Source organism: Hyperoodon ampullatus (assembly GCF_949752795.1).
Source record: "Hyperoodon ampullatus genome assembly, chromosome: 8".
NCBI classification, from domain to species: Eukaryota; Metazoa; Chordata; class Mammalia; order Artiodactyla; family Ziphiidae; genus Hyperoodon; species Hyperoodon ampullatus.
This window is the reverse complement of record NC_136921.1, coordinates 24,010,381-24,025,341: the sequence shown is the minus strand read 5'-3', so window position 1 is coordinate 24,025,341 and position 14,961 is coordinate 24,010,381. Positions and strand designations below refer to the sequence as shown.

Genomic DNA, 14,961 nt, shown 5'->3' with positions numbered 1-14,961 from the left:
GGACTCTCACAAACGGGACAGTAAAAATGTGTCTCAAATGTGACAATGTTTTTCAAATAATCTAAATTCTAAATGTGAGCTTTCCGAATGTCATCATTTTATGAGCTCAGTGAAACCAAAATTAGATCTTTTACCTATACAAACACAGAGGAAGAAAATAGTTTATTTAGATTTTGGTTGTATGTTATTCTGCTACATAAAATAATACATGCGTATTCTCTGGTAATTGAGAACACTGTGACTGATAGTCCTTTTACAAATTCACATAGTCCTATTGAGTAGATAGACACAGGTAGATGAGACTACAATATAATGGTAGTAATTGGATCTCATTCCACTATTTATGGAAATGTGAGTAAACAATTTCACATAAAAACTGAACTAGAGCTCCCCGGCCCCGATGGGCGGGCGGGCTGCCCTGAGGAGGCGGGAGGGGAGGGCTGGGTCGGCCGGCGGGCAGACGATGATGCCGAACTTCTGCGCGGCCCCCAACTGCACGCGGAAGAGCACGCAGTCGGACCTGGCCTTTTTCAGTTTCCCGCGGGATCCAGCCAGATGCCAGAAGTGGGTGGAGAATTGTAGGAGAGCAGACTTAGAAGATAAAACACCTGATCAACTAAATAAACATTATCGATTGTGTGCCAAACACTTTGAGAATTCTATGATCTGTAGAACTATACGTTTTGCAGAGGCATCAGAAAACTAAAGAATGATTGGGTTATTTTATTTCTCAAAATTAATTGAAGCAGATACTTGTGAAGTCATTGGGAGAGCCCTTATAGGACAGTTCTTCGAGATAATGCAATACCAACAATATTTGATCTTACCAGCCATTTGAATAATCCACACAGTAGACACAGAAAACGAATAAAAGAATTGAGTGAAGATGAAATCAGGACACTGAAACAGAAAAAAATTGATGAAACTTCTGAACAGGACCCAAAACATAAGGAAATAAACAACAGCAATGCTCAGAACCCCAGTGCAGAGAAAGGGGGTGAAGAGCAGGATGAAGACATTTTACCTTTAACCCTTGAAGAGAAGGAAAACAAAGAATACTTAAAATCTTTATTTGAAATTTTGATTCTTATGGGAAAACAGAACATACCTCTGGTTGGACATGAAGCTGATGAAATCCCAGAAGGTCTCTTTACTCCTGATAACTTTCAAGCACTGCTGGAGTGCTGGATCAATTCTGGTGAAGAGGTTCTGAGAAAGCGCTTTGAGACAACAGCAGTTAACACATTGTTCTGTTCAAAAACACAGCAGAAACAGATGCTAGAGATCTGTGAGAGCTGCATTCGGGAAGAAACTCTCAGGGAAGTGAGAGACTCTCACTTCTTTTCCATCGTCACTGACGATGTGGTGGACATAGCAGGGGAAGAGCACCTGCCTGTGTTGGTGAGGTTTGTTGACAAAGCTCACAACCTGAGAGAGGAATTTGTGGGCTTCCTGCCTTATGAAGCTGATGCAGAGATTTTGGCTGTGAAATTTCATACTACGCTAACTGAGAAGTGGGGATTAAACATGGAGTACTGTCGTGGTCAGGCTTACATTGTGTCCAGTGGATTTTCTTCCAAAATGAAAATTGTTGCTTCTAGACTTTTAGAGAAATATCCCCAAGCTATCTACACACTCTGCTCTTCCTGTGCCTTAAATATGTGGTTGGCAAAATCAGTGCCTGTTATGGGAGTATCTGTCACGTTAGGAACAATTGAGGAAGTTTGTTCTTTTTTCCGTCGATCGCCACAACTGCTTTTAGAACTTGACAATGTAATTTCTGTCCTATTTCAGAACAATGAAGAAAGGGGCAAAGAACTGAAGGAAATTTGCCGTTCTCAGTGGACAGGCAGGCATGATGCTTTTGAAATCTTAGTGTACCTCCTACAAGCACTTGTTTTATGTTTAGATGGTATAAATAGTGACACAAATGTTAGATGGAATAACTGTATAGCTGGCCGAGCATTTGTACTCTGTAGTGCAGTAACAGATTTTGATTTCATCGTTACCATTGTTGTTCTTTAAAATGTTCTATCTTTTACAAGAGCCTTTGGGAAAAATCTTCAGGGGCAAACTTCTGATGTCTTCTTTTCAGCCAGTAGTTTGACTGCAGTGCTGCATTCACTAAATGAAGTGATGGAAAATATCGAAGTTTATCATGAATTTTGGTTTGAGGAAGCCACAAATTTGGCAGCCAAACTTGATATTCAGATGAAACTCCCAGGGAAATTTCGCAGAGCTCAACACAGTAACCTGGAATCTCAGCTAACCTCTGAGAGTTACTATAAAGAGACTCTAAGTGTTCCAACAGTGGAACACATTATTCAGGAACTGAAAGATATATTCTCAGAACAACACCTCAAAGCTCTTAAATGCTTATCTCTGGTACCCTCTGTCATGGGACAGCTTAAATTCAATACATCAGAGGAGCATCATGCTGACATGTACAGAAGTGATTTACCTAATCCTGACACACTCTCTGCTGAGCTGCATTGTTGGAGAATCAAGTGGAAACACAGAGGGAAAGATATAGAACTTCCATCCACTATTTATGAATCCCTTCATCTGCCAGACATCAAGTTTTTTCCTAATGTTTATGCATTGCTGAAGGTCCTGTGTATTCTTCCTGTGATGAAGGTTGAGAATGAACGCTATGAAAATGGACGAAAGCGTCTCAAAGCATACCTGAGGAACACTTTGACAGACCAAAGGTCAAGTAACTTGGCTTTGCTTAACATAAATTTTGATATAAAACACGATTTGGATTTAATTGTGGATACATATATCAAACTCTATACAAGTAAGTCAGAGCTTCCTACAGATAATTCAGAAACCATTGAAAATACCTAAGAGACTTTTAAAACAGGCTTTCTCTTATATTTGATATTTGAAAAAATCTGTAGGAAATTTGAAAATATCTTACAGAAAAGTTGTAAGGTGTACGTAGGCCACTTAATCACTGAATATCTTGAACTGTAGGCCTCCCATTGAGTACATTAGTCATTGATAATCTGCCTGTTTAAATGGCCCGTTTGAAGTCCCATGCTTTGGAGACCTAACTGTTCTTCCAGAAGATAGCATTGAAAGTACCATGTTACACTCTGTGTGATCTCTGCTAATGGCACTTTGAAATTGTATTAGTTAAGTCATTTTAGATATAACATTTGTCACTGTGGATCCAATTGTCAGGTACTTAGTTATCAGTTCTTTGAAGAAATAAATTTTGAGGAGGTATGGGAGGAAGGAATACATTATATAAAACATTACAATGAAGCTCATGACTGACCTTTGAATAGTAGGAATTTAAGTATGCTGTTAAAAATCTGTAAGGGACTGTTAAAATGATCAGACTGTAAGAGAAACGTGTGAGCTCACCAAACAAGGATTTCAGTGTAGATTTTGCCTTTATCAAATGAAGTTGAAGGAACAAGTTATAGTTAAAGTTTGAATGGAAGAGCCTGCCATTGTTGTTCCACATCTGATTGTTGCTGTTTACATTCCTTTATTGAGCCTACATCTTCATAAGCTTTTTGACAGGTATATGTTGAACACTTCTGTTTCATGGTCAAGACAGGATCAGAGACAATGGATACTGACAACTGATTTGTCTGTTTTCTTCTGTCTTTTTCCATGACTCTAACTACTGCCTCATCTTGATTTACAAGCAAAACCTAGAAAACCTACAAAAATAAGTGTTTTGTGGTTTATCTAGGAATAATATAGAAAATATTGCTGTTATTTTTGGTGAAGAAAATCAATTTTGTATAGTTTATTTCAACCTAAATAAAATGTGAATTTTGTTTTAAAAAAAATTGAACTAGAGATCACAAGAGCATCTTTTTAAAAAAATAATCACAAGTTTGAATGATACCTGGAATTAAAAATGTGCTGTTATAAAAGTTCTTTGATTTGATCTCCAGAACAACACTTTAAATTATACTGAGCAGAACATATCATCCATATTTTCAAATAAAGACAGTGAATTTCACAAGTGTTAAATGTAAATGTGAGATGGCCTGTCCAAGGTCACGGAGGTCGTCTAGCAGAGCCAGAGCGAGAAGCCAACCACATCTTCTTGTTTCTACTCTCTCCACTTCCTATTTTGTGACACAAGAGGCATTAATTTCTTCCTGTTCCACCCCTTTCTAATGAAGCACATTAGCACATTTCTGTAAAAACAGGTAATTAGCATCAATCTGGAAGCTATAATATATTTAGTTCTCAAAACTGAAGTCATTTTTGACAGTAACAAACTCTAATATTTCTGCAGTTATGTGCTAAAGTCTGAAAAAGTCAATAATTTGTACAAAGAATATGGGAAAATAAGGAATAAAGCAATTACAGAAAATATAAAGTATTTATAAAAACAGATGATAATTCTTGCTTACTGTTTGTAAAGTATAAATTGGCTTGACCCAACCAAATTTGATATGATTTATTTGTAGGCTGTTCATAAGCTGCAAAAAACTCATGCTTATATAACATTTTTCAAGAAAAATGAGAAGAATGACACTACTTTATACCTTTGTAAAATCTCTTTAGTGTATGGCTTAATAGATTGTCATATTGAGGGATGTTTTTCTTTCCTTTTTTTTCAGCCTTAGCAGGGATATATTTATTTTAGTTTTTTTAAAGATCCACTCTGGTCTTTATTAATCTTCCATTTTCATAGTTGATAGCATATTTTTTCTAAACTTAAAGTCTCATGTTTAGCAGAACAATTTTGAGGCTGAATTCTTTTCATTATTAGGACGTCAAGAAATTAAGTTTCCTTTAAAATTCTATTTTGATTTCACCTTCATAGTTTTAATATGTTGTGTTTTCATTTAGTTCTAATTATTTTTAAATATCCACTGTTATTTCTTCTTTGATATGTAAGTTATTTAAAACTGTATTAAAATTCACATATATACAGGTTTTAAAAATATATGATTTTGTTATTCATTTAAAACAATTGAATTGTGATGAGAAAAATATAACCTCTATGATAACAAATATGTTCAGTTTGTTAAGACTTGCTTTATGGCTTTCTATATTGTCTGTTTTTATAAATGTTCCATATATACTTGAGAAGTATGTATAGTCACTAGTTATTTGGCAAAGGCTTTTATATACGGTCATTAAGGTTGTAATTTTTATTCCTTAAAGATTCCATATCTTTTTGAATTTTGAATTAGAAAATAAATTGAGAGAGGTGCATAAATCTTTCACTTTGACAATAGATTCGTCATTTTTGTTTTTATGGTGCTAACATTGTCACTTTTATCAGTTAAGATGCATCCAGTATTTTTATATAATTTAGTTTAAAAATCTTCCTAGGTGTGAAACATTTTATTTATTTACATAGGGACTATTTTTATCCCTAAAAACACATTTTTGCCCTAAGGTCTTTTTTGTCTGATATTAATAGAGCTACTTCATCTTTTTTTTCCATTCCTTTTAGGCTAGGTATTCTTTTTTTTTTTTTTTAACTTCTGACCTTTTTATGTCCTAAGGAGTTTAGTGTGCCTCATGTAAACATTATGTAGCTGAACTTGTTCATTTTTAGCCAAACTGAAAAATCTTTGTCTTTTAACTTCCTGTTTAGGTCGTTTGTATTTACTGGTATTATTATGTTTCAAATTTTTTCTGTCTTTTCTTGTTTGTTTTCTATTCCTACCACTTATTCTAGTGCTGTATTTCTCCTTTCTTGCTTTATTTTGGATATTTAAAAAAAAGCCTATTTCTCATTTTTTGTACTGGTCTAGAAGTTATGTATTCTATTCTTGTTCTTTTAGTGGTTAACCTTAACATTTTACCATGCAGACTTAACTTCATAAAGTTTAAAATTTATCAATGTAGTATCTTCCACAGGAATATTATTGCCAATATTACTGTTGTTTTCTTGTTTAAATTTCTTCAAGCACTATTGATGTTATATGTGTTTGGATATACTGACATGTTTACCAGATTCTTTGCTCACCCTTCCTTCATTTCAGATCTTCCTTCTAGGATCTGTTTTTTTTTTTGCCCCTTGAAATACTTTCTTAGTAGTTCCTATAGGGGATAACTGCATTGTTTAGCTGAGGATATTTTTATTTTCCAGTCTTGAGAGAAACTTTTGATAATTCTAAAGTAACCTGATTTTCTCTTGGCTCTTTGAAGAAATTCCAGATCTGCCACTTACTAGCTCTGTGATACTGTTAAGTGTTTTGAAGATAATAAAGCTGCCCAAACTATTAGATGCTTGTGAGGATCAAATGTATATAATGTGCTTAGTAGAGTTTCTAGCATGTGTTAAGCACTATGTAAATAAATAACATTTCCTTCTCTTTTTTTCTCTTCTCCTTATTTTTCTAATTACTTATATTGTTGCCTATGGTGTTCTGCAGTTGACTAAAATTTATCTAAGTGAAGATTTCTTTTTGTTTACACTGTTTATTCCACTTGGTATACATTTTGCTTCCAGAGTCTGTGGTTCTATATCTTAAATTTCCAGTTTCTGTAAATTGTCAACTTTTAATTCTTTGAGTGTTGCCTGTATCCCATTTTATATCATTCTTTTCTGAGATTTTGACCAGGAAAATATATTCTTTTTTTTCTATCATCCTTATTTTTAACTTATATACTGTCATGGACTGAATGTCTGTGTCCCCCCCCAGCCCCTACCCAGATTCATATTTTGAAGCTATAACCCTCAATGTGATGTTATAATGTGGTATATTTAGACAAATGTATTGTTCAGTTTTTAATATTAAAATGTAAAAATTTTAATGGCAAACATGCACAGATAAACAACAGCTGCAAAGCAAAGGACAATTTTTAATATCTACCTATTAGTAAAGGACTACCCTTATATAGTACTTTTTTTAGTAATTTTTAAAATCTGCTAATTTGAAAAAGAAATAAATATCCTTGTATCACTTTAATGCAAACGTCTTCACTCTATAATCTGCTTTTCTGGCAACATCTTTGAGCCTTCCTCTCCAGTGGTTGCTGCTCATAAAAGTTTAATTCTCTCAGCATAAAAGTAAGCAAGTAAAAGCAAGCAAGCAAAATGCTTGTCTTGATGCAACTGCCATTAAGGTCTTAGAAATTTTGGGCAACTTTTCTTCTTCATTTATAGCATCACTTCATTCATTCATATATTTATTCATTCTGAAAGCATTTAATGAGCATTTCAGTTGGTTAATCATAATGCTTGATGCTGTAGAAACAGAGAGAGGAAAACAGTTCCCCATCAAAAACACAGGGAAGGAGGCAGATAAGCAGTTCATTATATTCAGTGAGAGAAAAGTTACTAAGAGAACACATAGAAGGAGCAAACAATGCTGTAGGATGTGGAGAAGATGATGGCATTGAAATTTTCTTGCAGTTGATATTTTACCAAAAAACCTAGATGTTTCTTTTCACGTCATGGACACCCACTCACTTCTTAAACTTGTTTTTGGGTCCACCACTTGAAAGCCACTGCTTTTTTAACATCTACTAATGACTCAAATGGAAAATCCAATGACTCATTCTTAACCACCCAGCTCTTCAACATCTTTCATCTCTCAAGATGTAGCTCCAAAGCCCTCTCATTTCTGATTCACATATTTCTTCATCATGAAAGCTGCACTCCTGCACCATTTAATTAATACAAACATAAACAAAGCTGACCTACTGTTTTATATTGTATTACGTTTTTGTTGTTGTTGTTGTTGTTGTTTTTTGCGATACACGGGCGTCTCACTGTTGTGGCCTCTCCCGCTGCGGAGCACAGGTTCCGGACGCGCAGGCTCAGCAGCCATGGCTCACGGGCCCAGCCGCTCCACAGCATGTGGGATCTTTCCGGACCGGGGCACGAGCCCGTGTCCCCTGCATCGGCAGGCGGACTCTCAACCATGCACCACCAGGGAAGCCCTGTATTACGTTTTTGAAATTGTCTTAGCCCACATCTAAATTTTCATCATTCTGAGGCTATATCATCCACAGAGCCTAACATAGCCCTGAAATCAACATATGTGTTAAAAAAGTGCTGTTCAGTGGATGAATCTGGAAGACTATAGAATTAATACAGAAACCGTGCAACAGCAGTTCTCTAATCAATTTGAATTACTAAACAATATAAGGAAGTATCAAATTGTGCAGACTCAAATAAGATAATAAGATTCAGGCATAAAAATATGTCCTTAAAAGTAAAAATAACTCAGACAAACACACACACAAGTTATTCACAGAATACAGCCATTCATAAGAATAAATTAACTGCAAGTTGATTTTTTTAACAGATTACCTTTTTATGTTTTTACAAATAGTGGCAACAAGTTGGCTACTTCAAGTGGTGACACTACAGTTAAATTATGGGACCTGTCTAAAGGCAATTGCATTTTGACCTTCGAAGGACACACCCATGCAGTATGGTCCTGCACGTGGCACTCCTGTGGTGATTTTGTGGCTTCCTCCTCATTGGATACAACTAGCAAAATCTGGGATGTTAATAGGTAAGAAGTACTTTGAACAATATTAGCACTCTATGTTGATAAATATACATGGATAAATTTTCCCTCAGTGGGAAATTAAAAGAAAAATGCTATTAATTATAAAACTATAGATTATTACTTAAATAATCTCTGTGAAATCCATTTCTAATTCCATTAATCTCGTTGATGTAATGAGTTCTTTCTAAATGTAGGTTCAAGATCAAGCCTATGTAATCAGATTAGAATTGCTTCACTGGGAAGCTGTTTGTTTTAAGCAAGATAGAGACAAAGACTTATTTTAAAGAGTTAGGTTTTTAGTTCTCCCCTCCACAGGTCTGCTGTCTCTCTGGATTATCAAACCAACAATTCAGTAGGCATGAAGATGACAGAAATAATTGTTTGCTTTTCACTAAATTTTGATATATTATAACATTTCCCAAATTAAATGCTTCTTGGCAATTCACAAATTGTAAGAATTAGTCCAATTTATGGTAAGCAAAGTCCTGTACAATACCATATGCTTTGATCTTAATTCCAGACAGACAAATTTATTATATTTTTGCTATCAAAATACCTGTCATCCATGTATTTTTGGATGATTATTCCATCCTGTTAGGTATACAAATAAGATAAAAAGAGCTGGTATCAATTACCCTGATTGCTTCAGCTCACTAAGGGATTACAGATCATCAGTCAGATTTCTGATCACTTTAATATTTTAATCCATGCCCAGATTACAAATATAAGTGTTAGTGACTCCTCAAAATTTATGTGAACAATTATCACTGAGCCATTGTAATTTATTTTGTAAGAGAAAGATGAACTTGCATTAAAGGTGGACACTATTGTTTTGAGGGTCATTGGTAAAACAAGTACCTTTAACAAACTTTCCCCACTCTTCCTTGAATCGTGGATAACATATTTAGAAGAGAGAGCACGTAAGATGCTTACAGAAAAGTCAACAGGTTTCCTGGGAGGGTTCCTTGAAAAGGTATGCTCTGTTCTATCTGTAGTTTATCTCTTAAGGCCATGTGCCAGTCATTATGCTATTTTCTCTCAGTACCAAACTCACCCTTCTGTATCTTTTTTGTGATGCTGGAGCTGGAACTTCACAAACCACATTTTTGCTTTGCCATCTGACTCTCTATTAGGCTTTGGTAATAGTGGGTGCCTGCAGGAGACCACAAGGCTAGGGGAGGCAGAGGGGCCTGCTTCTTCCTGTTCCCTTCCTGTGGGCTGCTTATGGACTTGCGCTTCCAGTGGACATCCCCTAGCAGCACTTTACCTCAAAAGCATCAGTTTATTCTCATCACAGCAGCTGAATCCAGTTGACAGTTTTTTCAGTGCTCGCAGAAACAGCTGCATCATGCCGTCCATCATCAAAGACATTAGTTCCAGCAAACAGGTGTCCCCTTCTCAGAGCTCCGTGTTCCCAACTCTGCATGGCCTCTTTTCCAAGATGAGAAACATCAGTACTAGCAATCACATGCCCCTCCTCAGAGGGCTGAGTTTCAGCTCCGTAGCGCCCCCACCGAGGTTTTAAGTTTCAATAATGCCACTGCAGTCCCTTTGTTCACTCAGTCCTATGGGTGGTAGCTCTTTCCTGCGGTGGCTTTCTCCATGATACCTTAATGTTCTTGCTTTCTCTTTATAGTCATCTAGCTAACAACTTTATGCATAGTTAACAATCCCATATATTAAATTCTTGCTGTTAAAATGTTAAGTGCAAGTTCTGTCTCCTGTCCAGACCTTGACAATTACAGAGCATTAATGGATAAATAGCATAATCCACTTGAGTTACAAAGATACAGATCAATAATGTTTGTCATATTCTGAATGAGAAAACATAGCTCTAAATAATACATTTTAAACCTATTTCTGTCTAAAATAGTGACAATTTAAGATATGTTTTAATACTCATGTGCATACCATTTGGTTATCTGGAATAATCAATCATGTAATTCTTAATTTTATTATGTTTCTATATTATGCAATGATATTTCATAAATATTTGTTATAATAGATTACTGGAATTTTTAAAAAACACTTTATTTTGAAGTATGATTGACATACAGAAAGCTGTGCATATTTAGTGTAAACAACTTGATGAGTTTGAAGATAAACATATACCCATGAAACCATTACAATCAATTCATAAACGTATCTATTGCCTCTAAAAGTTTCCTCCTGCCCTCTTTATTATTGTTATTTTTATAAGAACACTTAATATAAGATCTAGCCTATTAGAAAAATTTTAAGTATGCTAACAGTTCTGTTATCTATAGGTACTGTGCTGTACAGTAGATCTCTAGGACTTATATAAGTGAACTTTTAACATTTATCTAATTTTAATTTTTTATCACTTTTGGCTTAGATGAGTATTTTAATGGAAGACTGTGGTCCATTCTAAAATATATCTTCAAATGTCTTAATCATTCAGAGTGTTTAGATCAAACTGTGTTAAAAAAAAAAAAAGGATTCCCAGTAGACTCAGCCCTACTTAGAATAATTTCAAACACTTTGACTTGAAAGCTTTTCTCCATAACCCTGATATCTAAATACTGTCTTCCAATTGAGACCCAGTAGATATTGATATACCAGATCAAAATTGCTGCTGATTGATGCCAAATATCCTTTACATTTCAAATTTCCCATCAATGTCAGGAGCTCACTGTCATCATCAAAGACAAAGAAATTATACCAGTTTTGAAGCTGAGGTAGTGGATAAATATTGACAAATAGGGAGAGATTGATTGTTTCTTTGGTGGCTATTGATAGACCTTTCAAAGTTATAATCAAAACACTGAGCTGTAATTTATGATTGCTCATGGATCCATACTGTGTAGATATGTCTAAAACTAGTGTCTTGCTTAAAATTTTATATGTCATTGGAACTGGCTTAGTGACTTAAGGGGAGAGGTTATTTGCCTTGGTAAGATAATGGTGGTAGAAACTGTGCTATGCTGGGTCATATACTCTTATATTGGAGCCACATAGTTTTGTTTTTTAATTTTTTATTATTTTTAAATTTTTTATTTATTTTGTTTATTTTTGACTGTGTTCAGTCTTCATTGCTGGGCACAGGTTTTCTCTAGTTGTGGTGAGCGGGGGCTACTCTTCATTGCAATGCGCAGGCTTCTCATTGTGGTGGCTTCTCTTGTTGCAGAGCACGGGCTCTAGGCACACGGGCTTCAGTAGTTGTGGTACACGGGCTCACTATTTGTGGCTCGTGGGCTCTAGAGCACAGGCTCATTAGTTGTGGCACACAGGCTCAGTTGCTCCGCGGCATGTGGGATCTTCCCAGACCAGGGATCGAACCCCTGTCTCCTGCATTGGCAGGCAGACTCTTAACCACTGCACCACCAGGGGAGCCCAATGCCAAAAAGTTTTTAATTAAAAAAAATATTGATAAACTCTGCTGTTCACCAGAGAAGGAAGAATTTAGACTATATTCTTTTTTTACAGTCTACCCTTCCCTTTGAACCCCTAGCTCAGCCTTGAATATCCTTTGGTTTGTGTCATATCCCTAGCCCTACAACTCTTCCTGAAGTGGATATTACCTGCTAAGACCATTTAATTACCTCCTCACCAGAAAATTGTATACCTGGAAATCATAATTAATGTAAAATATTCAGATAAAGACCCATGTTTACTAAATGCTAATAAGAATCTCTGAACAATATCTGTGGTATTCTTAGTCTGGATGCACTGACACTGTACAAGGTTTCTATGAATAATTAAAAGTAGTACTTCAATGATCTTTTGAATAATCATTTATAAAAAAGTGGAAATTTACATGTGTTTTAATTTGTAATCATTGATTGCTACCTTAATTTTCAAATATATTCTTTAAAATCAGTCTTTTTTTTAACATCTTTATTGGAGTATAATTGCTTTACAGTGGTGTGTTAGTTTCTGCTTTATAACAAAGTAAATCACTTATACATATACATATGTTCCCATATCTCTTCCCTCTTGCATCTCCCTCCCTCCCACCCTCCCTATCCCACCCCTCTAGGTGGTCACAAAGCACCGAGCTGATCTCCCTGTGCTATGTGGCTGCTTCCCACTAGCTATCTATTTTACATTTGGTAGTGTATATATGTCCATGCCACTCTCTTACTTCGTCCCAGCTTACCCTTTCCCCTCCCTGTGTCCTGAAGTCCATTCTCTACATCTGCATCTTTATTCCTGTCCTGCCCCTAGTTTCTTCAGAACCATTTAAAAATCAGTCTTAAAGCACACACAAACACACATACACACACCATTGTATCTTAAGTAGAGAATTCTTGATGCATGGCAATTTGGTTGCATAAAAGAGAAAATCAACACATACACATGAAGAAAGTGCTTTCCCTGTTCCCATCCACATTCAAATTATAATTTAATTGTCTTATTCTACATAAATCTATAAAGTGATGAAAATTAGATAGGAAAATCAGAAAATGTCTCAGTCGACTATAAAAATTGTGTTTCTTTAAAGCATAAGATTATCAGTAAATATTCATGAAATGAATTACCAGTGTTGGGCTGTGTTATACACATTAGAAAATTCTAAGACTCCATTACTGCCCTCAGTGAGATTACAAGTAATTTTAAAATGCAGCAATTTTGGGCTTCCCTGGTGGCGCAGTAGTTGAGAGTCCGCCTGCCGTTGCAGGGGACACGGGTTCGTGCCCTGGTCCAGGAAGATCCCACATGCCGCAGAGCAGCTGGACCCGTGAGCCATGGCTGCTGAGCCTGTGCGTCCGGAGCCTGTGCTACACAATGGGAGAGGCCACAACTGTGAGAGGCCCGCGTACGGCAAAAATAAAATAAAATAAAATAAAATAAAATGCAGCAATTTTGAAACAGAATGTGCAATGCATCTGCAGTTTATAATATAAGATAAGATATTCTGGTTGGCCCGTGGATGCTTTTCTCCTCAAGGTAGTTGGGTATTTGTATGAGTGCCTATACCACACTGTATCTCTGAGGTTTGGAACACAGACCGTGTGCCTGTACTTAGCTTGTAGTTTGAGGGGAAAGGATTTGAACCAAGCAAAATTTTACCCAGTGTAGCTGCCCCCACTGCTTTTAACACAATATTACAAAGGCAAGAATTGAGTGGTTTGTAACAAGGATGGAAGGAAACAGAGTGCTTTGTATAATTCAGCTTCTGGATGCTAAACAATGGGAAGTAAATCTGCTGCCCTTATATCCAGGTGTATTGTTTCAGATGACTTGAAGATTATGTTTGAGAGAAAAATAAAGGTTTAAGAACTATGTTTAGAAAAGTAATTTGTGGTTACCGCTGCATTCCATTCACTGGAAGTGAATATATCGGAAAACCTACCTCGTTTTTGAGAGAACTGTATTGGCAAGGAAACCATGAGCCTATCCTTAATAACCTCCTGACTCTTCAAACTGTAAAACAGTCCTCAGGACCCTGAACTTACATTCAAAGGAAGTGGACTGCTAGTGTTATATAGTTTGGAAGGTAGTCACAGACAATAGCGCCCACTTTAGATGAGGTAATAGTAGAAAACGGACAAGGAAAGACCTTGGCCATGGAACAAAGCCAGAGACCACAAAGAATAATAAGCAGAGGAGCTCCTCTTAGTGAGAGAGGCATGATTCAATCAAAAACCTTCAGTACAATGGCAAAGTTTTTCACGATGCCTGCCCAGGATTCTTTCACTCTTTGGGCTAGTGACTCTTATGTATTTCCCATTTTTTTCTACTTTCTGTACTGGAGTTCATATTGCAGTATTGTGCCCTGCTTCATCATTGTGCATTTTATCTGTGATAGTAGAGAAGGCAGAAAACTTGTCTTTTATTTGGTTGGTCACTAGACACAAGAGACACCTTTCAACCCAGTGGAGCAGATTGTGCATCATGCAGAGATCATGAACTGTGAGATACAAGCAGTAAATGAGTGAGAATTTGTGTTGTCTCCTTTTTTGCGGGGGGGGGGGGCGGTTTATAACTGAATACCGTACATGTGAAAAGAAGAACGGCACAGATATTTGGTGCGCAAAAGGCCAAACTGTGGCAGAGACTGCTAGCTGTTCACCAGAACTCACTTTCTCCTTCTTCCATGTGAATTGGACACCTGGCTTTCTATCTAAGTGGTGTTTCTCAGCCTTGCTTTAAGTTAAGTGTGGTTACATCACTAAGTTCTCTGTAATAGAATATAGGTTGAAATGATATGCACCATTTCTATATTCTTTCTCCCATGTGGTGGGATGGGATATTAATGACCATAACCAGAGTAACCTTAGAAACCAATCGTTGAAAATGACAGTGTGATCATCAGCCTGCTTGATGTAAAGCCACCCCCAGTCCCTACCTCCAGTTCACCTGCAGCGTTCTCTGGACTAGTCAGAAATAAGAAAATAAATTTCTATTTTATTTGAAAAATTATATTCCCACTCTGTTTGTTGTAGTACTTTGATCTGCCCGGTCCACTATAGGCACCTTGTAAATATTTTTCAGGTAATGTTTTTTTTCCTCACAACATATTAATAAGGCAACT

At 36.3% G+C, this 14,961-nt stretch overlaps 1 protein-coding gene across 2 annotated transcripts in view; it reads left to right on the top strand.

Annotated features, from left to right (window-relative positions):
* Window positions 1–14,961, top strand: part of SPAG16 (sperm associated antigen 16) — a gene marked incomplete at both ends in the record, with an annotated part of 879,991 nt that overhangs the window by 475,734 nt on the left and 389,296 nt on the right. For both annotated transcript variants that reach the window (XM_079709890.1, XM_079709889.1), the window contains one exon: window positions 8,280–8,465. In XM_079709890.1, the coding sequence (XP_079566016.1) occupies window positions 8,280–8,465 (186 nt within the window). The remainder of the gene's footprint in view (window positions 1–8,279; window positions 8,466–14,961) is intronic.